Source organism: Oryzias latipes, chromosome 21, assembly GCF_002234675.1.
Source record: "Oryzias latipes chromosome 21, ASM223467v1".
Taxonomy (NCBI): Eukaryota; Metazoa; Chordata; class Actinopteri; order Beloniformes; family Adrianichthyidae; genus Oryzias; species Oryzias latipes.
In genome coordinates this window covers 14,405,850-14,431,133 of record NC_019879.2, presented here as the reverse complement: position 1 = coordinate 14,431,133, position 25,284 = coordinate 14,405,850, and the positions used below count along the sequence as shown (strand labels likewise).

Below are 25,284 nucleotides of genomic sequence, written 5' to 3'. Positions count from 1 at the left end.
GTTGAAATTATTTACAATTTAACTAAACATATTTAGATTGCAGGCTGAAGGTGGCACAATGGAATGGAGGTGCAAGTTGTGTTCTGTTACTTTGGCACTATGCAGTACTACATATAATACTGCAGTATTACATAGCCAATATTCCAAAGTGTTTCCACTGCCATGTATGTGGAGACACTTTGGAATATTGTCATGTCTTTATGACAGTATATTACAATAATAAAATGATTTTGCATTAGCACCATTCCATCATTTACCATGAAAAATCATCTGTCAAGATCTGAAATGGATTTATGTAGAGTAGATGCAGTCAGAGGAAATTGTGCAGTTTTTACATGTTTGTGCAACTTAAAGCTGCCTTTTTCTGAGACCAAGTCCACCAAAACAGACACACTGCAAAAATGAAGTTTCTAACCTAGAATTATAATCTTAAATTTAGTCCAATAATCATTTAAAACTTGTTTTAAGAATAATTTACTATGCAAGAGAAGAATTCATTAGATTATTAATCTTGTTACAAGATTATTAGTCTTTTATTTCTTACTTAGTTTTATAAAGGCTAAAATTAGTCATTTTACATGTACAACAAGATAAATTACTCGCAGAGGCTTGAATTTTTATTTTGTGACCACTTTTAGCTGTAAAGACTTGTTTCAAGACCTAGTAACATGTGGACTTGAACACTGCAACAGCAACAAAGCTGTTAAGAAAAGTAATATTGCTATACCTGTTCTGTAACCCTTGTGCTATCCTAGGCACTTTAACATTGGGAGTTGGGTCATCTAGACCCACTAGACAGAGCTCTGAACCTTTTTTCTTCAATGATTTTTGATCTTCACTGGTGTCCATGGATAACATGAAATCTTTCCACCTTTGTCATGGTAGGGAGAACATGTCAATGGAAGGGGGGGGGGGTCATCTAAGATAGATAGAAAAAGGGATAACCCTTGTGCAAATCAGTAACAGAACACAACTGTCACAAAACCTTCCAATCTTTCCTGTAATGTGTTCCAAATTAATTATTTCTGAGACAAGGCCCAACTCCTTCTCATGTAAAAATATATGGGATGCTCTGTGCTGATATCATTTTGACAGCATTCAAAAAGCTGATTATGGTTGACAAGTGATTAACAGACATTTCTGAAGTTTAGTTTAGATGACCATTGTTTAAAAAATGTGCTTTGACTCAAACATAATACACATATGTCTAAACAACCAAGATAAATAATTTTAACAGGGAGATGCAAAGGCAGTGTTGCTTAGGAATTACAGTTTTCTAAGGAAACAATGGCTTAAATCGTTTCAGATGCTGTTCAATCAGATTTGTAAGTCTTAATACGCTCTGCATTGGTAAAACGGGTGCAAAAACAATCTGGACTATCTCAAAGTCTGAAATAACATGAACATACGGTACTCCTTTTCCTCCTGCGGTCAATACCAGCTAAGAAGGGAATGGGGGGACGGGAGGGTTTCATAAATAACACAAAATTTATTTTCCCTAGTATTACCATACAACAATAATAGAGGTGAGTTTTAAAGTAGTGTGTATAATATCTTCTAATTACATCATACAACTTTGTGGACAAAGGTACATGTTTTGCGGTAACCCTCTCACCCCCACCCCCCTCAAGTCATTTGGTTGCGCCTGTCCTGACGGTTGGAAAGAGAGGGAAAAGCAGCAGCCACTTTGAACCAGACCCTTCTGATAGCCTGTTCGGTAAGTTTTTCTGAGACTATTTTTATTTTATTAAATATTATTACTTCACTCAATGTGAACAAATATTGTTCCCCGAAGCCTAATGACAGCTAGGTATCCAAGCTAGTCGACAAGTGTGACGAGGCAGCCAGTAGCAGAGCGGCATTCCGTCTCTTCTAGGCATGTTCGTATGACCTAGCTTAGCCACCAGAATTTCTTCCATTTAGAGGAACGCGAGGCTGCAGTGTTTTCTCCGTTTTATGAATGAGCGTCACTAGATCGGTGCGTACTATACATGCAGGCTAATATTTTTTGTTGTAGTTATCTTCACCTCCCGGAAATTTAATCAGTAATCAAAAGCGAGCAGGTGCTGTTCCCCCCGTTTGCAAGGCTCCGTCCAAGAAGTGAATGCTGGGACATGAGGTCATGTGACAGGTTTTGAGTAAACTGATAGGCTGCAACCAATGTCTAAAAACATAAAGGAGCAAACGTAGCTTAATGAAATACTATTGGATTGTGGTATAAAATAATAAATATATAAAACAGCAGTTTTATTATTGTTTTATTTATTTATAAAAATCAATAATGACTTTTGAAAGTACTTCAAAGTATTTTTACACATAGAGCCACATGATAGTTCAAACCCAGGAAACGAGTCTGGAATCTCTCTTATTTATTAACTTGAAAAGTTAAAATGTAAAAGGAAAATAGTGTAAATAGGATATCTGTTTCCAAAGGTTTTTTTGGTCAGCTAAAAATGGATCATTTTATAAACATTATATATGCCATGAAGAAGATTTCAGTGTTTACTCTGCCTCACAGCATCTGTTTAGCTTAATTGAACTGTACAATCTTTTTGGTTATATTCGTAATTACTTATTATTTGTTGATAATGAAGTAAAAATGGATTTGATATCAACCTTAATTCATGTAGTTATCTGACTAGCTTTGCAATGATACCTCCCTTACTTGGATTAGACAAGTTATGAGAAGGTTATGACACTAAGAACTCGTATCTTTGATTCAGATCGCAAATATGTTGTTGTTTTGCTGTTTCCTTCAGGAATAAAATTATGCCCTCTATGTGATCACTTAAAATGCTTTACCTTTTCTTATTTTTTTGACCTACCTTAATTATCCTTATACCATTGGATATTGATATTGTTGATATTGAGACATTACAGCTATTGTTGTTTACATTTACATTGTAAACAAGCTTTTATATACAGCAGTGTAAGATGCTTTCTCATTTATGTTGCTCTAATAAATAATGGAAGTATAACAGTTCATGTCGGCTAAAACCCATTGTATAATTCAGAATATGTCTGATATCTTCACTGATTTTTATTTTTCATTTTGGCAGAAACGGATAGCCTCGATAGATGTATAGAGAACCAAAACCAAACCAAGATGCTGTCTGCCAGATCCTTGACCTCGGATTTCAGTCAAGAAAAGCCTTCATTGAAAGTGATGTCCTAAAAGAAGATGATAGACCTACAAAGATTCTGGAGGCATATCCATGTTTCAAGGAGCTTCATCATGTAAGCAATTTACTTGTGTTTTTGATTGGTTGTTCCCCCCACCGCCCATCTTTACTAAGGAGGCATTTTTGTATGTTACTTGTGTTTTAGGTGATGGAGGAGCTGCGGTGGATCCAGGATATGGGAAACGGCAAATTCAGATGTCAAGTACAGGACAGATGGGAAGACTTCTGCTCACTAGTGCAGTTTTACAGAGTTTGGAAAAAAGTGTTGAAGCCTCCCATGAACTTAAGTGGAGGTAACTCATTTTACTGTCTTTTTTTGCATAATGTTTTCAGAGGTGTTGGTCAGAATTGCGTTGTTATTATGCAAACTGATATTCAATTTAATGTAAACTCAACATTAAGCTGAAAATGAAGTTAATAACTGAGTTATTCTATTATATTGTTCTATTTTAGTTGAACACAACGTTGCACTCTTCAGAGCACTCCCAACGCTTTTCCCATCTCCAACTTCACCCCTTAAGAAACTGGCACATGCTAGTGAAGCATTGCTGCATGTTCTAGAGGTGAGTTTTTGTTCCCATTTGAAACTTTGATTTTGTGCTTGATTTTTGTTTGTCTCTGATGGTCTGTAATAACTGTGGGTAGAGACTGGAAGGAATAATGTGAGGATCCCAGCATTTATTTCTGTTTTTTTTTCTGCCACTAGATATGCAAAATGGTGTTAATGACACCTAAAAAGCCTAAATACAAGCATCTACAAAAATTATATTAATTTTCAAAATGGCAAATACGACCCTAGTGATGTTTCATTATTACTAACAAAACATTTTTAGTAAAAGTTACAACATAAACTGTTTTACCCTAATTATTTTTATCTTTAGCCAACAGATGATCCTGCCAAATACCTGGAGAAGAGATCTTTCTCCAGCCCGGTGTTGCTCTTTGATGGGTCCTGCTGTCTCGTGGCAAGTGGAGAAACTCCCATCACCACCTTTGCCAAAGAAGATCTTGGCCATAGGTTGTTTTATCTGTTGGCTTACCACTACACCTTCCATCTTACCCATCCCAAGTTTGTGGCAACCCTACTTTGTCAGTCAGACAGAAATATTGAAGGACAATATTCACGAGCGGGACACCACAAGTTCATAAAAAAAGTTTTGGCAGAGTGAAACGTTTTTACTGAGTGGTAGAGCTCTCACGGTGAGAAATGAATGCCTTGTTTGGTGATGTTAACCAGAGACACTCTTTTTCTTATTTCTCTTAACCTCAGATTATTTACTAGTATGGCCTGCATCAGCGTTCATTAAGATTTAGCTGTAAACCTATGTTAAATTTTATGTTGAAATGCTTCAAGCAGGTCTTTGTATTTGTAGAAGCAGAAGTATTCTATGTTAACAGTGTATTCAAAGCAATTTTGAAAAAAGCAATATAAATAAATATTGTTAAGTATACTAATCCTGTATGCTTGTATTTTTCTTGTCTTGGTTTGAGCTACAAAAGCTAGTAATTACACAATACTAGCTTTAATTCAGCTAGCAATAAGTCTTAATTCTAGTATAATAACTCTTGAATTAAAAGCATATCTTCTTACGGTTATCTAGTTTTAGGGTCTTTTTACTCAAAGTGAGTAATTAACAACTGTCAAAGAAGAATTTATAAACTAGTTTTGAGACTTTTTTACCTAAAAAATAGTGCTTGAAATGAGTATTTTACTACTAATTTTGAGTTGTTTCTCTCTTTCTAAAAGCCAAGATATTTTTTCTTATTTTAAGATATCTTATCAAGTGAAATTATCTTACCCCACTGGCAGATAATTTCACTTGTTTTAAGACAATATAATCTAAAAATAAGTCTAAATTTCTTGTATTTAGACAGTCAATTTTTGCAGTGCAGGAACTGGCCAGCTTGGTTAGGATTTATGACCTCCAGGTGAATTTCTTATGTGCATAATTCAAAAAACGGATAACAAATCATTTGTAAACAGCTGTAAGAAGCCAAGGTGTAACTTGCCTTAAAAATGACTTTGGGTCTTTAACCTGAAGTGGATCATGCCATGAACACTGTATTGTCCTCTTACTAGAAATAGACATCTAGAAAAGGTATCATTTTATTATTTCTTAAAGTTCCTTAAATAAATATTGGAAGTGTTTGCTCTGCATTTGCTTCAATGGTAATGGATATTTCTTTTTATTCTTTTAGGACCAACGTGATGTGAACATGAGACGGGCACTTGTCCTCCTTGCACTTCCTGTTTATCTGCATGAAGATGCCTCCAAGTTCTTCAAGACCTGTACAGTAAGTGCACACGACTCCCTGTCAATGGTTTTCACCTATCCTTTAATATTGATTGAGATTTTATTGAGTGACATAATAAATAGGGCAATTGTTTGTAGTTTGTAAACTGAGTGATATTTTTAAATGGTTTTAAAAATGAGACTGAAGATGAAAGGCGAACATCAGGGACTCCTGATTGGAAGGAGTGGGAACCTTTTCGTTTACCTTTTCTGCTCCTGATCCATCATTATTTGAATAAAGAAAAATGAAGCTTTAGTCTTAAATTATTTTATAAATGTCCTCCTTCAGAAAAATGCTAAAGAACTTTTTAAAAACAAAATTTTAATTGGAGTTGGTCCTTAAAGCATCATAGCCAGTTGATTAAAAGCTAACAGAATGTTAGCATGAAAAGATTCCCATTGACAGGTGGCAGGAATGTCAGTTTTGGACATTAGTGTGATGAATATCTTTGAGGGTCTGAACTCATCTGTGTGTTTTGTTTTGTATTTTCCAGAATACCAGACCTCACAGACACTGCTGTGGGTATCTTCTCAGTTGTCGTGGTGACGCTCCTGATGCTGCCGTCAGTGGTCCCACAGATCTGGCTGACTAATCTCTTCTACTCTTCGGGGACATCTATGCTCTGGACCTACAGCACCCCAAAAAACTTGAACTTGCCTTCATATTTATTCAGAATGCTGTCTTGAGCCCTGAGGACAGCAAACCACTGAAAGGACATTTATTGACGCTGAAGAATGTTTCGTTGAGTGAGTCTTCCAGAATGGACTATTTGTTGGTTTAAGTGTTATGTAACTAATGTGTTTTGTTGTGATCATTTGCTTTTTCTGCCGTACAATACAAAACCAACACTTTTTGTCAAGATGTTGTGTGGCACTCTTATAATGCAGTTTTATTGCACTGATTGTTTCTTCATCCTCTTGATATTTGTGCTTTTTTTTTTTAAAGAGCAATTAAAAAAATTGTATTAAGCAATCACTATTGTGTGGCTTTCACGTTTGTTGGTTTTTATCAATGTTAGCTTTTAAAATGTAGTGGGGCAGTATCAATATCCCTGTTTAGAATACATTTTAAGCTGAAGAATTTTAAATATTTTCAATGCTACACATTTAATGAGTTAGAGAATTTATAAAACATTTGAGTGAATTTTACATATTTTATGAGTTGAGTAATATTATAAAAATATAGTTAGTTAAAGTGTTTTTTAGTTGGAAAATATTAAAAACTTTAAGTAAATAATTTCTCTTTTATAAGTTGAGGAATCTTAATATTTTTTATGTGAAATAATAAAAATTTAAGCCAACTGACAATATAAATTTTAATAAATGTTAACTTAAAAGTTTTAATAATATAACTTAACTGTTGCGTAATCTGTTACACAATAATTTTTAAGTTCAGTCAACTCGCTAGGGTTTACAGTGCAGACGCTAACATGAACCAGCAAGAAATCCCAAATTAACAGAATTGTGGTGTGGAAAGGTATGTTTTTCAACTAGCAGGAATAATCAAAGTATCCGTTCTCTGTTTCAAAATGAGATTGCCACAAAACCGTATGTTATCTCATACTGGAACAGCTTTGGATGTAGAATTCAGTGGGAAAAGGTTTGGATCCCGCCACAAAAGTATTTCATCACCAATAAAATCAGAGAAATTTCTTTCAAAATTCTTCACAAATTTGGGTGATGCTGTAGTATCGCGAGACCCAGCGAGACGAGTGTGGTGAGTCGACTTGGCGGCGCGTAAGCATTTGAACAAACATTTTCGATCTTGTTTCATTTTTCCGCCATATTAAAATATTTCCTGCTAACTAACATAACCTGTTAAGAGTATTAAGCTTCTGTCAGCCTGGAGGACCTGGAGAATTTCATTGACGAGTGTTTTAATACCTGCAACATGGTGAAGCCCAGAACCGCCACCACCACCCCCTCCGCCAAGCGTGAACGGCCTGAGGACTCTCCCGGGGCTGTGTCCTCTCCAGGCAGCGGAATGAGCGATATCCTGGATTCGATTGATAAAAAGCTCTCCAGCTTTGATGGCCGCCTCAATTTGCTGGAGATCCTCCATAGAGAATTTCAAGGTCTGCGGGAGTCTCTGGAATTCAGCCAGCAGCAGGTGCGGGAGCTCGCAGCGGAGAACCAGGCCCTCAGAGAGACCGTCAAGATCCTGGGCAATGACACCGCCCGTCTCTCCGAGGAGAACCGATCCATCAAGGAAACCCTCCTGGATCTTCAGTCGAGGAGCATGAGGGACAATCTAGTGGTCGCGGGGGTTCCAGAGGAGGCAGGAGAAGACCCCGAGGCCACCGTTAGATCCTTTTTACAGGTCCACCTGAAGCTCCCCAAGGAGGAGGTGCAGAAGATCTCTTTCCACAGGGTTCACCGCCTCGGAGGAAGAAGGTCCGACCACCAGCGCCCGCGTCCTATTGTGGCTAAATTCGAACATTTCAAACAGAAGGAGTTGGTGAAGGGCCGCGGACGGGAACTGAAAGGCACGCATTACAGCGTGAATGACCAGTTCCCGGCAGAAATCCTCCGCAGAAGGAAGATCCTGTTCCCGCTGAGGAGGAAGCATCTTGCTGCTGGTTCGAGAGCGATTGTGGCCGTTGACAAACTTTATGTGGACGGCCGGCTGTTCCGGGACCCGGAGATCACCCCCTGGCTGTGCTGAAGGCTTTCAGACCCGCGCTGAGAACATCTGCGCTGCCCAGAAGAAACCCGCTAAATTTACTTCAATGAATGGAAAACCGGATCATCAATAATCCACACCTCGATCGCAGGAAAACAGTCTTTTTTTTTTCTTCGTCACCTCAGTCCCACTGATGTTTCTATTGTTGTTTTGTTGTTGTTTTCGTTTTCCCTTCTATCTCTTTTTTTCTTTCCTTTACTCTCCCCCCCCCCTCTCCCCCCTCATTATATGTAAATCACCTGGAAGCAACTCATCCTCGGTAAGTATTTATTTATGCACGGAACGGGTGCGCGCGCACACAAGCGCACACAGGGGCGTGCCAATGCGATCCCGCACACACACGCCGACATACTGCAATCACCTCACACAGGCTCTCATAGGACGCACGCGACACGCAGCTCACATAGCCAGAAAACGTTCACGCGCACAGCGCTTCTCAATGCGGGCACGCGCACACGGACTGGTACACAAGCACTACTTAGCTTTACACCTTTTCAGTCAGAGCAGTTATGAACAGTCTTAACATCGTTAGCTGGAATGTGCGTGGACTTGGCTCTGAGCCAAAGAGACTGAAAGTGTTAAATCACCTGGATGGTCTAAAAGCAGATATAGCTCTACTGCAGGAGACCCATTTATCGAATTCTTTGAATCACCTAATGTGCTGCTTACAATTTCCAGTTATATACTCTGCCAGTTACAACTCCAAACAACAAGGAGTTGCTGTTTTAATTAATAAAAATCTTAATTTTACTCATAAGGATACAGTTACTGACCCAGAAGGCAGATTTGTAATTATTAATATATCCATTCAGAATAAGGACTTTTGTATAGTGAGTATTTATGGTCCTAATGTTGACGACTCTTCCTTCTTTCACAGATTCTTCACCTCACTCTCAGTCCACTCTGACTCCACAATCATTATAGGAGGAGACTTCAATCTTGTTTTGGACCCTGAACTTGACAGACTCAGCACAGCAGCAAACCAGCGTACATGGCAGTCTGCAAGTATTCTAAAGCAGTACATGAATGATCTGGGTCTCTGCGACGCGTGGCGCTCATGTCACCCAAGCACTAAAGGGTTCACCTTTTTTTCTCCAGTTCACTATTCACACTCCCGTTTAGACTATTTATTAATCAGTAACTCTCTTTTAAAAAATATTCAAAGCTCCAATATCCATCCAATTATTATCAGTGATCATGCACCAGTCTCTGTAAACATTTCTAGGGAAAAATCCACACCCTCTGGTACAACCTGGAGGTTTAATACGTCTCTGTTAAAGGACCAGGAATTTCTTGAATTCTTTAAAAAAGAGTGGGCAACCTTCTTAGACTTCAACAATACTCCAGACATCCCACCGTGCATTCTTTGGGAAACAGCAAAGGCAGTCATGAGAGGGAAAATCATTTCTTATTCAACGCACAAAAAACGCAAAGAGAAAGCAGATTTATTAGAATTAGAAAATAAAATCAAAACCCTGGAGACTGCTTATGCTGCTTCTGCACAGGAACACATTCTGGGAGATCTGAAAAATTTAAAGCTGCGGTTAAATGACATCATTAATAAACAAACACAATTTCAAATACAAAGGCTACGACTTGAAAGATTTGAAAACTCTAATAAATCTGGCAAATTTCTGGCTAATCAGCTTAAAATTAACAGAGAAAAATCATCAATCACCTCTATTATGGACCAAACAGGAAATGTCACCCATGACCCGGTCAAAATTAATAACGCATTTGAAAACTTTTATAAAAACCTGTACACACCGCAGATCAATCCGTCAGAGCAAAGTATTGACTCATTTCTTAATAATGTAAAACTACCCAGGCTAAATGAGGATCAAATCACAAACTTAGATTCTCCGCTCTCGCCGTCTGAACTTCATGAAGCTCTGTTACTTATGCCCAATGGTAAAGCACCAGGGCCTGACGGCTTTCCTGCTGAGTTTTATAAAAAATTCTGGGAACAACTGGCACCAACATTTTATAAAACTGTCACATCTATTAATGAGAGCCAATCAATGCCACCTAACATGAACTCAGCCAACATAATTCTTCTTCTAAAACCAGACAAAGATCCCACTAGTCCTTCAAGCTATCGCCCTATTTCTCTAATCAATGCAGATGTAAAAATTATCTGCAAAGCACTAGCACAGAGAATAGAAAAAATCACTCCTCACATAATTCACTTCGACCAGACTGGATTCATCAAAGGCAGACACTCGGATGATAATGTCCGTAGACTAGTTAATATAATAGACTTTGCCACCATTAAAAGCCAGGAAATGACGGTACTATCGCTGGATGCTGAAAAAGCCTTTGACAGAGTTAATTGGAAGTTCCTTATTGCTGCCCTCCAGAAGTTTGGTTTTGGAGAAGCATTCATCAATTGGATCAAAATATTATATCACAACCCCAATGCATCAGTTAGAACTAATAAACAGACTTCAAACAGGTTTTTTCTTGGAAGAGGAACCAGACAGGGCTGCCCACTCTCTCCTTCTCTTTTTGCTATATTCATTGAGCCTTTAGCTGCAGCAATAAGACAGAATGAGAGCATTATAGGAATAAAAACCAAACACAGCCATCATAAAATTAGTCTTTATGCGGATGACATATTACTGTTTTTAAGGAATTTACATTCTGTAAATGAAACAGCAATGATCATAAATGAATTCTCCTCCATATCAGACTATTCCATTAATTGGAATAAGTCTGTTTTATTACCACTCAACAGGAATATGGAACAAAGACTCACAATTCCAGTTAAAACAGGAAATATCAAATATCTGGGTATCTACTTTTCCCCCAAACTATCAGAACTGGTGCAGCTAAACCACACCCCATTACTGAAAAGCATACAGGACGATCTAACACGCTGGACCAACCTGCCTCTGTCCCTTATGGGCAAGGTAGCCACGGTTAAAATGAAAATCTTACCCAAAGTTAATTATCTCTTCTCAATGATTCCCACACAACCGCCATTAAAATGGTTCAAAACATTAGACTCATCCATATCAAGCTTTCTATGGAACAACAAACCTGCAAGAATTAGTCTAAAAACTTTAAAATCTGCAAAAAGCTGTGGAGGATTAGAACTACCTAATTTCCACAAATACTTTCTTGCAAATAGATTACAATATATCTTAAAATGGTTAAAAAATAATCCAGAAACCAACTCATGGTTAGACTTGGAACAGGTGTTATGTGGAAAGATCAACCTGTCACAGCTACCATTTATTAGCCAAACAGTTAAAAAACAGGATTGTTTCAAAAGCATTAATATAAATGCCACCTTAACAGCCTGGTGGGAATTTCTCAAAATATCAAAATCATCAATTCAACCGTGCAAAATGACACCCATCTGGAACAACCCGGACATCCTTATTAACAAAAAAATGATTCACTTCCCAGCTTGGCAAGCAGGGGGCATAAAACAACTAGAGCACGTAATTATTGATAGAAGATTCATAACCCCCCAGGAACTTCAAGACAAACATGGAATAAATAACTTCTTGGAATATCAGCAACTTAAATCAAGTATTACTAAAAAGTATAAAATTAAAGACGACGATTTAAAGCTACCAGATGTAGTTACCATTCTGCTTAATTTTTCAATGAATAGAACTCTCTCCAAAATATACAAACTTTTATGTAATTTAGATAACAATATTGCCCTTCCAACAAAAAAATGGGATGCAGATTTGAGCATCAGCACAGATGAAAGCTTCTGGTCAGAACTTTGTCTAAACACCTTTAAACTGACAAAAAGTCCAAATCTGCAGCTAATCCATCTCAAAACTCTTCACAGAATTTACTACACTGGACAGAGGATGTTCAAGATGGGTCTCAGTAACTCAGACATTTGCGAGCACTGTGATAATAATCTACCCGACAGCTACATGCACGCACTGTGGTTCTGCACTCCTGTCCAGGCTCTCTGGCAGCAGGTATGTGCCGATTTATCAGTCTGGCTTAAGGTTTCAATCACTGCCTCACCGTCACTTTGTGTGCTTGGTGACATGAGTGCCATCGATATAGAAGAAGGATTAGCATCTATCATTTTCATAACTCTTTGTATTGCCAAAAAAACCATTTTAATAAATTGGAAAAACAAGAAAAATATAAACATAAGTCAACACAGAAATCTGCTGTTTGATCATATCAGCTTGGAAAAAATGTCAGCCCAAAGCTCAAGTAACTTTGAAAGAATTCAGTCTCTCTGGTCTCCTGTGGTTGACTCCATGACTTAGGGGGTGGAGGGCTTGGTCGTCGCTGCTCCTTGCCCTTCTGCCGTGGTTTGGGGTGGGGGTCGGGGCTTCCGGTGCCTGGCGGGGGCAGTGGGGGGCTCCGTTGGTCGGGGGGTCCGGTCCGGTGCCTGGGTGGGGCGGGCTGGGGCGCTGCGTGGTCCTCTGGGCTTGGGTGTGGGGGTGCGTGGTGGGGGGGTGGGGTGGTGGTCTGGCTTGGCTTGGGGGGGTGGTCCCTTTGCCTGTGCTGGGGGGGGTTGGCGGGGGGCCCTGCTCGGGTGGGGGGGGCCCAGCGGCGCCGGATGGGCTGCCCATCTGCACCTGGGGCTGGGATCGGCCCTTCCCTGGCTCTGGGACGGGACGGGACAACCCTCTCGGGGCCCCCGGTCGCTCTGGGTGTCACCCGCTTCGGCTGCGGGGTCTGGGGTGGGGTGGGGTGGGGGGCTTGTCGGCCCTGTCCTGTGGGGGAGGGGGGGCCCATTATTAGTACGGGTCGGGGGGGCTAGCGGGTCGGGGTCTCCGCTGAGGCAAACAGTGGTTGCCTCGGCCGGTTGGCCTCCTCGGTCCCGTCGAGGCCTGACCAGAGCTCCTCTAGGGCCGGCGTCTGGGGGTGGGGGCCTGGGCTTGCTCCGGGGGGGGGCGACGCTTTCTGGCTCCTCTCTCTCTGTGTTGGGTGGGTGGTGCCGGGCCTGGGGTGTCGGCGCCTCCGGGGGTGGGCCCCTGGGCTGGGCCCCTGGGCTGGGTGGCCCTGGCCCCTTTGCTGGGGGTGGGCTGGGGGACGGCTGTTTGACCACCGGTGGACAGTCTACCAGCTGTCCCCAACTTACCCCCTTCCTTATATAACCTCATATTAGGGTGAGGGGGTGGGGGGTCTAGCCTGCGATGCGCCTTGGGGGGGGGCTACTTGGGAGTGGCCCCCCTCCTATGGTTGCCGTATGGAGTGGGCCCCCCCTCTTTCGGTTTTATTTGCACCTTAGACATGTAGGGTCCTTGGTAGGGGGGGTGCTTGGACATCACTGCAAGCAAGCAGCAGATGTCCTCCTGGCACCCTACCCGCCAATTTTAACCGCACCTTAGACATTTAGGGCCCCTTGGTGTGGAGGGTGAGGGGACATCACTGTGAGTAATCAGGAGATGTCCCCTTAGTGCCCTACTCGCCAATTTTAACTGCACCCCCCTTAGTACACACACCCCTCCCCCTTCAATATATACATTCAAACATAAACACACACACATGCACACAAACACCCTCTCAAACACCCATACACGCACACACATTTTACAAGGAAGGTGGGACCTGTGTCCATCTGTCCCCTACCCCTTCCCTGGTGGGGGGTGCGGGCCCCTTGGCGATGGCGGCCGTGTCCCTTGGGTGCCGGCTCCCTGGGCCCGGCGGTGCTCTCTCCGCACGGTGGGGGGGTTCATATTACACCTGAGCCGGGGGTGTTCGTGTCCCTGGGGGGTGGGTCCTGGTCCTTGCCCCTGGGCGCTGGGCCCCGCCAAACTTCCAACATGGCCGAGCCTGGTCGGGCCATATTTATAACATCCCTTGTGGGCCGCCCTTTTTTCCCCGGGGTTCCCCCCTCCTGGGCGGGGGCGGCGGGCCCCTGCCTTGCTCCTACCTGGACCAACCGTGGGCCGGGTGGGTGGCTGCCTGGAGTGCGTAGCGGGTCTCCCTTGGGTGGTCCTGGCTCGTACCTGGGGTCGGGGCGGGGGGATGCCCGGAACTCCTGGGTGGTGGTGGGGTGCTCGTCTGGGGCTGTGGGCGTCCCTCTCCGGTGGGGCCCTGCGTTGGGCTCTTCCGGCGCGGCGGGGGGCTGCTTTCCTGGCTGGGCTGGGGCGGCGCTCTCTTTCCCTCTGCGCCTCCCTGCTCTCTGGCTCTGGGGGCCTCGCGGCGGTCCTGCTGGCCCTGGCCTGGGTGGTGGTCTTGGTCGCCCGGGGGGCGGTTGTTCCCTGCCTGTTCCCGTGTGGCGTTGGGGGAATTCCGGCTGCCGCTGCTGCTGCGGCGGGGGTATGGGTGTGGGGGTGGCTGGGCGCTCCTCCTCCTTCTTTTCACATTCCACCATCCATTTTAGAAGAACATAAACACTCACCTGAGCACAGGTGTTAGCTCACCTTTGCACTAATAGTTTGCATGATTGAATGAATGAAAGATTTCACACTAGTTGGTTTAAAGGCATAGGTATGCGTTCGTGAACACTATCTGTTTTGTGTGCATGTTGACATGTGGACATTTTTGCGGCTAGCAGGTGTGTTGATAATATTTGAGTGTGTGTGAACAGGCCCCGCCCTTTTTGTACTACATTTGAACCGTACCGTAACGATAAACAACCAGTAAACCTGTCTGCTCTATGCTGCTTCATGGTCTTACCCCCCTTCCCCTCCTATTATCACCCTCCTACCCCCCCCTCTCTCTAACGTCCCTCTCTCTTCTTCCCCTCTTTCCTTTTCCGTCCGGTCCAACACCAAAGATTTTCAAACATGATTGAAATTAATAAAGTTTGGCCTCAATTACAAAAGGGGTTTATTCAGACATACCTTTGGTTTGTCTGAAGATGAATAACCCCTCTTGTTAAAATAAAATATGTCCAACACAAGAGGCCCTCAGCTCTCATCTGTTTGCCTAGCTGTTGGACAGGACAAGTTAAAAAAAAGAAAAAAAAAAAAAAATTCTTCACAAATTTTATCCAGTGAAACATTTCTTTACTAAGTTTAAAAAAGATCTGGACATAAACTGTTCAGTCTGTCATTCCTCACCAGAAACTGTGCCTCATCTTTTTTGGTTTTGCTCTTTCACTCAACTATTTTGGAAAGATGTGATACATTTTATAAGAACTCATCTATGTGAAGATTATAGATTATTTTACGAGCATATTATTTTTGGATATTTTACAGAAGGAAGACTTAATGCAGAAAAAATATATGTAGTTAATTTACTTGTAATTATGGCTAAATATTTTATTAACAAGTGTAAATATGCCAACAAAAAAACTGTGTTTTATGTTTTTCAGAAAGAAATGGTATTGTATGTGAACAGTATTAAATCTTCCACTAACAAAAAAGCTGTCAGAACAGTTGAAACATGGTCTCTCCTAAAACTTTAACAGATTCCTTAGCCTTATTATTTTTGTTTTATTTTTGCATAACCTGTTTTACATGGTTATCATTATGGTTTTTTTGTTCATTCTCCTGGCGAACGTTAAGATTGTATTTTGCACACAGTGGAGTTTTGTGTTTGGTATTTTGTATGTGCAATATATTGTTAATAAAGTTTATTTTTTTTTAAATGAACCGGCAAGAAGGAGCCACGGGGGTCCTGCAGCAGGCCATCGGAACCTTAACAAATATTTCATCTCCACCTCACCGTTGCCTTTTTTAAGAAATGACAGCTGGTTTTTCCACATTTATATGTAGTTATGGATCGAAAACAAGAGGAATTCGTTTTAATGTAAATGCGTGTTCCGGCGTCTACAGGAAGTGTCGCCCATAATTCACGCAAAGGCTCATGGGGGCTAGGAATAAGGTGGATACGGATTTTATGTTTCGGTGGTGCTTCTATTACCATTATTGGTATTTGAGACATTCCTTTGTGTCTCTAGAGATGCAGACAGATTTGTAACCCTCGAGGTGAAGATAAAATATTTGTTAAGGTTCCGATGGCCTGATGCAGGACCCCCGTGGCTCCTTCTTGCTGGTTCATGTCTGTTCAAAATGGGAGGTGGCGGCTTCTCTTCCAATCAGAGCACGAGAAATCATCTGCCTTCCGGTTCATGCAAAGTGCCTTCCTTTTCATGCAAAGTGCCTTCCTTTTCATGCAAAGTCACTTCCGTTTCATGCATACTCCTCTCTCACACGCACATATATAATTTTCCTCACACGCACATACATACTTGTCTTTCACATACATATATTCTTTTTTAAGAGTGACAATGAGAGTGAGAATGTATGTATGTGTAAAGTAATATATATGCATGCGAGAGAGAGAATATTTGGATGTGCAAGTGAGAATATATGTATGCGTAAGAGAATATATGTATGCGAAAGAGAGTATATATATGACTGTGAGAGCAAAAATGTATGAATGTGAATGGTTCAGAATAAATAATGTCTTATACGGCCCCTCATATTGGGGTGTTCTCTTTAAGGTTTAAAATTGAGGTAAAATACAGTTTAATTTTCTCCTGTGGGTTTTCTCCGCTCTTGCTTTCCTTTGACACCAGCCTACGACAATTTTGGAGCAGACAATTCTGTATGGCATTCTGCTCTTCACTTTAATCCTTTTGCCTTGAGAATGTAAGCCTTTCTGTTTACAGAAAAACAAAACAGTTTATTTTTTATTAAAAATAATTTTCAGTTTTTGTTTAGATTAATACGACAGAGTTTTAGGGCCACGGTGAGAAAAAAAATTCTGGAGGATAATTTTTCCCCCCTTCACTTACAGAAAAAAAAAAGTCGAAATGACGAGATTAAAGTCGAACAGGCAACATTAATGTCGAAATAAAGTTTTGAGAAAAAAGTCGAAATGTTGCTCGGGAGAAGTAAAGCTGAGTCTTTATTTACAATTTATTAATTGTTTTATTTATTGATGCAGGGCTCCAGACTAACTTTTTTCACTAGGAGCACTGTGGCCCCTAACTGAAAATTTTAGGGGCACAACCAGAAGATTTGGGGGCGCATACCGTTAATCAACATGCTAACCAAATCTACTAATTTCCACTGTATTACTAATAAATACTTTAATAATAGATGCAGAAATTACAATGTGCTGTTTCAAATTCAGTGTCACATTTTATTCTGCACTTTTGAAGATGCAACAACAAGGTAAACTGACAGCACCATCGCTGTCATGACAGTAAAAATAGTAAAGAAAACGGATGGAAATTTATCTTGGTGACACCAAATAGGTGCAGCCAAGATGCACAATAAGCGTGTTTGAGATGAGATCACCCAGGTGGACGAAAAGCTGCGCACATTACCTAGTGTGTGACGTATATTTTTGTTTTTGCTCTAACATTACTTGTCAATCATCACAAGAATATCAGGAGAAGGGGTTGGGAGCAAGGGGCAAACCTACCCGAACACAGCTGAAAATTTAGTACTGAACTGAATGAAAGCTGCCCTACAGACTACAAAACAATGCATTATGGGACATGTGTCCTGATGGGTTTTTGTAGTTGAGTGATTAATTAAAATAATTTAAAATACCAATTGATTAAAAAAGGCTACATACATTACAAAAATTTGAAATAATCATAAAATATATAATAACACAGATCATACTGAGGGAGAGAGGAATATTAAAACTAAATTGAATGTTAAGGACAACTCCAACTTCCTGTTCTCCAGATTGCCCCCCCCCGGTTTCCCCAACGATCCAGGCGAGCCGCCGGTTCATCTCAAACACGCCTATCGTTGCATTTTCCCCACGTATTTTCAGTGTGCCTAAGGCTAATCTTGTTGTTGCTCGCACGTGTTTAAAGTTTAAGCCCCGTTAGCTGTCATGCATGTAGGTGTGGGACATTTATTCTCCTCAGCTGACCGCGGGAGCGGTGTGCTGCCGTAACAGCCGTGCATGAGAACAGTTTGGTTGGGGGTGATGAGACGCCGTAACTTTAACCAAAACCTAAACCTTCCTCCGGGTCTGTGTGACCCAGAGAAAAGTTCAGCACTGACTGCATGTATTTAGAAAATTACGAGCGAATAAATATGTTCTAAAAAGGATAGTAAGGAACTCCTTAATGTGGTCCGGGGAGGGAGGGGGCTGTTAGGTTTCCTTCTTTCAAGCCCTGTCATTGTCAGGCCCCCAAGAGTCATATACCCCACTCTGATTGGTTGCTTTGTCAGCTCCGCGCACGACAATGTAAAAGTGTCATTCATACAGACTGGCGGCCTGCATTAACATTAAACTTTAATATTAAGGCGGGGGTCGCAAAATATCCTCTTGGAGACCGCAAATAGCCCGCGGGCCGCGAGTTTGAGACCCCTGCTGTAGAGTCTGGCACTGGTACACTAGCCGCAGGTCGGAAGAACGAATCGATAGTTCGTTTACTCATAGCTCAGACGCACATATCAGGTTGTGATGATATTTGTCTCCGTTTCCTTCCCACAGATGTTTACGCGCGCTCGATTATCTCTAGGCCCCTCCCCCTTCACGCATTTTAGCCACTTACAGTGGCTTTCCCTATTCTTCTCACACGCATTGGCCGCCTCACAGAGAGGCATCACGCGAGTGTGTGGTCGCGTTTCATGAGTATGTGCGCGAGTGTGTGTCTGCCTGCGTGCATGTGCGCTCGCGTCTCATAGATTATTTCATTGCTCATTGACGTACCCCTTTCACGTTTAATGTATAAAAAATACGTAGGGTGGGGGAGGGAAATTTACTGGTAGCACATGTGCGACTGGATGTAAAATTGAGTCGCACACTCTCAAATTTTGGTCGCAAAATGCCTGGCGGATTTATTAATAATAAAATTACAAACACATTGGTGTAGATTCAATGTATTTGTTCAGAAATAAATGGCCAAGTTACTAGTCCACGGCAATGTTTATTTATTATTTTCGTGCCGCTGAAAGATTTACGGGCTCGTGCAAGGAGTCATTTTTTCTTTGTTTTTCCTTTGTACTTTACTGAAAATGGCTTCGAACATGAATCTGTCCGTGTTCCTGTTGGCAATAATTCAACCGTTTTTCGTGAGATCAAACCGAAAACGAGCTGATATGGAGCACAGAACAGCAAGGAGAAGAACATGAACATGAACAACTTGTGAGTTAAACCTAAAGTAATTTTTTGTTAAACATAAGCATTTGTTAATAATTGTGGTCAGGGTTACACCATCTGCTTGGCAAGACTTTAACATTCTTTTTCAACACTGGAGTATGAGTTGTATAGTCTAATTACATGTTCTTGTGAGTTCAGAGTCAAACCATATCAGCAACACAAAAGGTTCTATATCAGTTTATTTAGAAAAAAATATTTACAGAACACTTGTTTCAAACAAAAACTTTCATTTTTAAAAATTAATATGAAAATCCAAAAACCCAGCCAAAAAAACATGAGATTTTCCAGCATTCATAAATAATTCATAAACTAAAATGCAAAACATCAAAATAAATAGAAGCATTCAAAAAAGGAGATTTAAGATTCCCCAATGAAATAATTAATGTTGCATTTTACAGGGTCTTCCACGTCTCTACTGCTTTGCCAAACACAAAGGCGTCTGTTCTGGCCATCTAGGCTGATGATCAGTCCGACACAATACTGGATTTTCGGTTGACCCGCAGGACCATCGAGTATCTGGTGGAGCAGCTTCGGGTTCCTCACACTCTGAGGGGACAAGAGACTGAGGTCCTGGTGTTCCTTTTCTGGCTGGCGTGTGGCACATCTTACAGTGTGGTAGCCAGGGCCTTTGACATGCCAGGGGCAACTGTGAGTGACGTTGTCCACAGGACGGCAGACCGCATCCTCCAGCTGATGAGCAGGGTCATCCGGCTTCCCAGTTTCAGTGAATGAACTGCCATCAGTCGCCTCTGGTTTTGAGCAGCTCGCTGGGTCTTCCACCTTCCAAAAGGTCGTGCGGAGCATCAATGGCTGCCACATAAGAATAAAGGCCCTAAAAGAAAATGCAACTTGTTGTTTTAACAGGAAGCTTTTTTATTCCATTCAAATGCAGGCTTAATGTGATTTTAATGCCAAATTTCTAGATATTTTTGTTGGGAATCCAAGATCAGTCTATAATTCACAGGTTCTACGTAAAAGCCCAATTTATGTAAAACAAACATACCCACCTGAAGGATCCTTTTGGGTGATGGTGAGCATCTCTGCATTGCACATCCCATCATGCTGCTGACACCGTAAAGCAGGGGTGTCAAACTCATTTTAGTTCGGGGGCCACATTCAACCCGTCTGATCTCAACTGGGCCGGACCAGTAGCGTAAAGGTAAAATAACAGCTTTGTTTTTGTTTTTTTACTCAATTGGAAAACATGCCTCAACCAACATGGTAATCATTTTTTTTATTACACATTCATTCACAGAGGCCAATGGATCTTAAATAAAATTAATTTCACTTTAAAAAATATTGGTTTATTCAAATTTATAGAGACTGAATATTTTAAATCTGACACTGAAGCGATCCTGATAATAAATTCTGGCTGTGGATCCTGCCTCTGGCTCGTCTCTGCTCTGTACCTGACCGAGTACCTCGTCTCTGCTCCTGCTCCTAGACCTGGCTGTGGTTCCTGCCTCCGGCTCGACTCGCGCCCCTGACTGTCCCCACAACCACGGCTGGATGAAGTTCGTCTGCTGGACTTTTATACATGTAGTTGTAGATTTTGATAAGTTAATTCTTCTCTAAGAGTCTGGTAAATCGCCTGTCCGTCCTGGGGGAGGATCCCTCCTTCATGTGGGCACCCCTGAGGTTTCTTCGTTTTTTCCGGAATCCGGTTTTTTTGGGAGTTTTTCCTTACCGCGAAGGGGGGTCTAAGGGCAGGGATGCCAGTATAGGATAGTCAGTTTGTTAGTTCATTTTAGTATTTTCCTATTGAACTCTTTGTATTCGTGATCCTTTTAAGTTTATGTTTTACTTCGAAGCCCATCGAGACGACTGTTGTTGTGATTTTGGGCTATACAAATAAAATTGAATTGAATTGAATTTAGCTTTCCCTTTGCTCCCCCTAGTGGCCGAATTGCGCATTTCGGTTATTTCTTTAAAAAATCATAACTCGCTACAGTAGGCCTGCACAATATACCGCAAATTTATCGTTGTCGCAATTTCAAGCTGTGCAATATGCATATCGCAAAAGACAGCAAATTTGCAATAAATGGTTACCTTAGATGTGGCCAAACAATCTTATGGCAGCTTGAAGTGTTTAATGGATCGAAAGAATCCCTTTCTGCATTTGACCAATCAGATGGACCCCGTCACGTTGTTAACTAATCGGATGGCGCCCTATTATGTTGTATGTTCGCCTCCTACGTTAACATGGGTCATTTGTAGTACAATTTTTAAGCTGTTGTAATGGAATGGGAATAATATTTTTGGTTGTTTTGCTAATTGTTTATATACCACAAATTATATCGTTATCGCAATATTAATTATTAATATCGCATATCGCGAGTTTTCTTCATATCGTGCAGCCCTACGCCACAGGAATGGACTAGAAACTTGCTTTCTTTTTTAAACATCTTTATGATTTTTACTCTTCATGTGTCGGCCGGACTAAACCACCTGGCCGTATGTTTGACACCCCTGCCCTACAGGGAACGCCTGAGGGATGAGGTTCAGGCCCGTTACAACCGGCACCACGCCAAGGCATGCTCTGTGGTGGAGAGAGCATTAGGGATGATGAAGATGAGGAGGAGAGCAATATTTCTGTGGGGGCACTGGAAGTAAAACCAACCTTTGCAATGAAAATCATTGCTTGCAGCGCCATCCTGCACAATCTGTGCATCTGCAAAGGGGACTGCTTGAAGCCACAGATGTTGAGCCAAAGCAGAACGACAACAGGACCCAGCAGGACGAGCAAAGTGGCATCCCAGCGTTCGAACTAAGCAAAATCCGAGACAACCGGATTTCACGGAGGACAACCAAAATGAACCTGATGGTTGTCCGTGTGACAACCAGGTCTTTTATTCAACATTTTGGTATTTTTCGACTATTTTTCAAGTTTCAAGGGTTAGTTTTTGGCAACCTCTGAATTGAGACGTATACAGCAGATTCTTTCCACTAACAAACGAAGTGCGTGCATGCTAGCGAATCCTTTCTTCTAACATCTAATATCAACTGCCTCTTATAATGGACATTTAAAAAAACTCTTTAAATATTAAAAACAAACATTTTACTAAATGATAAATACTAAACTTTGAACTCACACGTGTTTCACGTTCATCCAGTGTTGAAAAAGAATGTTAAACTCTTACCAAGCAGACTGTGTAACCTTGAGCACAATTAGGGACAAATGCTTAAATTTAACTAAAAAAACAAATTCAAGTTTAACTCGCAAGTTGTCCATGTCTGGCCAGGGCATCCAGAGGAAATCTTCTGAGAGGTCTGCTTCTCCTTGCCGCTCTGTGGTGCTGCATATCTGCTCGTTTTCGGTTTGATCTCACGAAAAACGGTTGAATTATTGCCAAGAACACGGACAGATTCATATTCAAAGCCATTTTCAACAAGGTAGAAGAAAAAACTAAAGAATAAAATGCCTCCTCGCAAGAGCCCGTAAATCGTTCAGCGGCACAAAAATCAAAAATAAATATTGCCATGGACTAATAACTGTATTTCTGAACAAATACATTAAATCTACACCAAACAGTTTGTAATTTTACTATTTATAAATCAGCCACGTTTTCCATGATCAGAACACAGCAGATTCATAAATAGTCTTCATAAATGTTCATATTTATTATGTTTTTACTTTGACAAATAGGTGTCATTCTCCGCGTTAAATAGAAGTAGTTCGCCTCCAGACCAGGTGGTGGCGGTAATGCGCCACTTTATTTTCGTGTAAAGTGCCTTATGAACAACACCCGAAGGAGAAAAGTAGTGAGCATCGGTGTCCGAATTGCTTTTAAAATTCAGAGAACTATATAGAGAACTATATAGTGCCGCACTATATACGGTTTTAGTAGTTAGGGATTAGGGTAGGAATTCGGCCACAGCAGTAGATTCGGACACCCCTACAAAATGGCGACTGCACTATATAGTGCACTATATAGGGGTTAGGGCGGTAATTCTGACTTTTTTCTCAAAACTTTATTTTGACTTTAATCTCGCCATTTCCACTTTTTTTTCTGTAAGTGAGGAGGGAAATAATTTTGCTCACCGTGGCCCTAAAACTCTGTTGTACATTAAATTATCAATTAAATCAAACAGATTTTTCCTAAAGACCCACTCCAGTGAAAATCATGTTTTTGGGTGTTTTTAACATCTTAAAGCATTTTTCTCATTATGGAGGACATGCATAAAAAATGTTAAGATTAAAAGTACTTCTCTTTATTCAAATTGTGTTGGATCAAGAGCATATGAAACCTCACCATTTGAAAAAAAACGTTGTGGCGCAGCAACTGAAATGAGTGAGCCTGCTGCTCCTGCTCCATTCTGATGTATCTACCTGCAGACAAATAGATCCATGAACGTCTTTGTTATGCTTGTCTGAGCTGGGATCTATGGAGTGATATTTCTGCCACCACGTTGCACACAAAACTTTCTAAGTTGAACACAAAACTTTCTAAGTTTTTTGCTCAAAAATTGTTTTTTTTTGTAAGTTTTTTGCTCAAAAATGTTTTTTTTTGCTTTCAAAAACTTTTTTTTGCTCTCAAAAACGTTTTTTGCATTTGCAAAACACATTTTTTTTGCGTGCGTTGTGTCAAATCTCGCTTTTGTCTTCTCTTCGATTTTGCTGACTACTTTGAGCGCGACTTAGCGTGATATGACTGCCACTGGCATCGCCAAAAAGAAATTCGCATGCGTTGTGTGTCATCTCACTTTTTTCCCATCTTTGCTGAGTTAAGTTTCGGTTTGACGTGACCAAGCTGCCATCAAACAGCTGCTGATTGGTCCAGATTCTAACCAATCAAGTGTCTCTGTCTCATATTGACGGTACTCCGAGGCAGACATGGACTTTGGACTTTGTGTCGGTTCTGTTCGTACGGGTTTCTGCCGTTTTCAACCATTCTGGCCCGTTTTTCTCAGAGTAAAACCCAGAAGGAGCAGCAAAGCAGCTAAAATCAAACAGAGTTTAGTATTTATTCATGTCAGTCACTTTTTAAGATTTGTATCTGAACTATTGTTTTATTTTAGTCAAAAATGGTTGAAATATTAAGAGAAAATAGCATTTTTTATGACTAATATTTTTTAACTTTGGACAAACACTTACAAGTTCTAAAACATAAATGATAATAAAGCTCAAAAAATGCCTCTTCTGTGTTATATACATTGAGTTTACTGTGGTAAGCCATCATTCTTTTGCTTATTATTGCTGTTCATCTGATCCCAAACACGTGTGTGGCATTAAATAATATGTGCTTTGAATTATTGTTTTGTTTTAACAAACAGACCTTATAGAAAATCACACTATAATTTGCTCTGCAGGATTCACAGATCACACACAGGCCTGTTGATTTAATGTCAGCAGATAAACATGACAGTTTCAGGAGATCCTCAGCCATAAATTCAAAAATCTGACTTAATAAAAATGAACGAATGCTAAAAAAAATAAAGTATGAATTATTGTTAAAATTATATTTAAAAAAACGAAAACATCTTCATCCAAAAATACAAAAATGAGGGTAAAAAGAGCTGGTTCAGCCTCTGAGCCTCGGCAGCAGACACCGTGTTGGATTCATATGGCAATGTGATTGGTTAGAATCTGGCCCAATCAGCAGCTGTTTGATGGCAGCTTGGTCACGTCAAACTCAGCAAAGATAGGAAAAAAGTGAGATGACACACAACGCATGCAAATTTCTTTTTGGCGATGTCAGTGGCAGTCATATCACGCTAAGTCAGCAAAGTAGTCAGCAAAATCAAAGAGAAGACAAAAGCGAGATTTGACACAACGCACGCAAGAAAATGTGTTTTGCAAACGCAAAAAACGTTTTGGAAAGCAAAAAAAAGTTTTTGAAAGCAAAAAAACAATTTTTGAGCAAAAAACATAGAAAGTTTTGTGTTCAACTTAGAAAGTTTTGTGTGCAACGTGGTGGCAGAAATATCACTCCATAGGGATCTAGTTCTAAACTGTACGAATGGATAGTTCTGAAATTGTTCACCATTTTTGTGGCACTTCTAATGTTATCTTGGTGTTGTGAAGGGTATGAGCTAGCAGTAAACAACGGGAAGATGGGAAGTGGGGTCATTGTTACTCCGCACCAACAGCCCCACTGAC

At 40.9% G+C, this 25,284-nt stretch overlaps 2 protein-coding genes across 6 annotated transcripts in view; one reads left to right on the top strand and one right to left on the bottom strand.

The window, feature by feature from the left end:
• Positions 1–25,284, bottom strand: part of LOC101175519 (abl interactor 2) — an 86,617-nt gene that overhangs the window by 51,051 nt on the left and 10,282 nt on the right. The gene's annotated exons all lie outside the window — the stretch shown is intronic.
• Positions 1,565–4,642, top strand: LOC111946723. Of its 2 annotated transcripts, none has more exons than XM_023950601.1 (5): positions 1,565–1,717; positions 3,060–3,237; positions 3,328–3,475; positions 3,636–3,745; positions 4,064–4,642. In XM_023950601.1, exons 2-5 carry the CDS (start codon positions 3,079–3,081, stop codon positions 4,349–4,351), a joined length of 705 nt encoding a protein of 234 aa, XP_023806369.1. In that variant the 5' UTR covers positions 1,565–1,717; positions 3,060–3,078; the 3' UTR covers positions 4,352–4,642. The 2 variants fall into 2 exon arrangements, with proteins under 2 accessions (XP_023806369.1, XP_023806370.1); XM_023950602.1 differs by having other exon boundaries at positions 1,568–1,717; positions 3,337–3,475.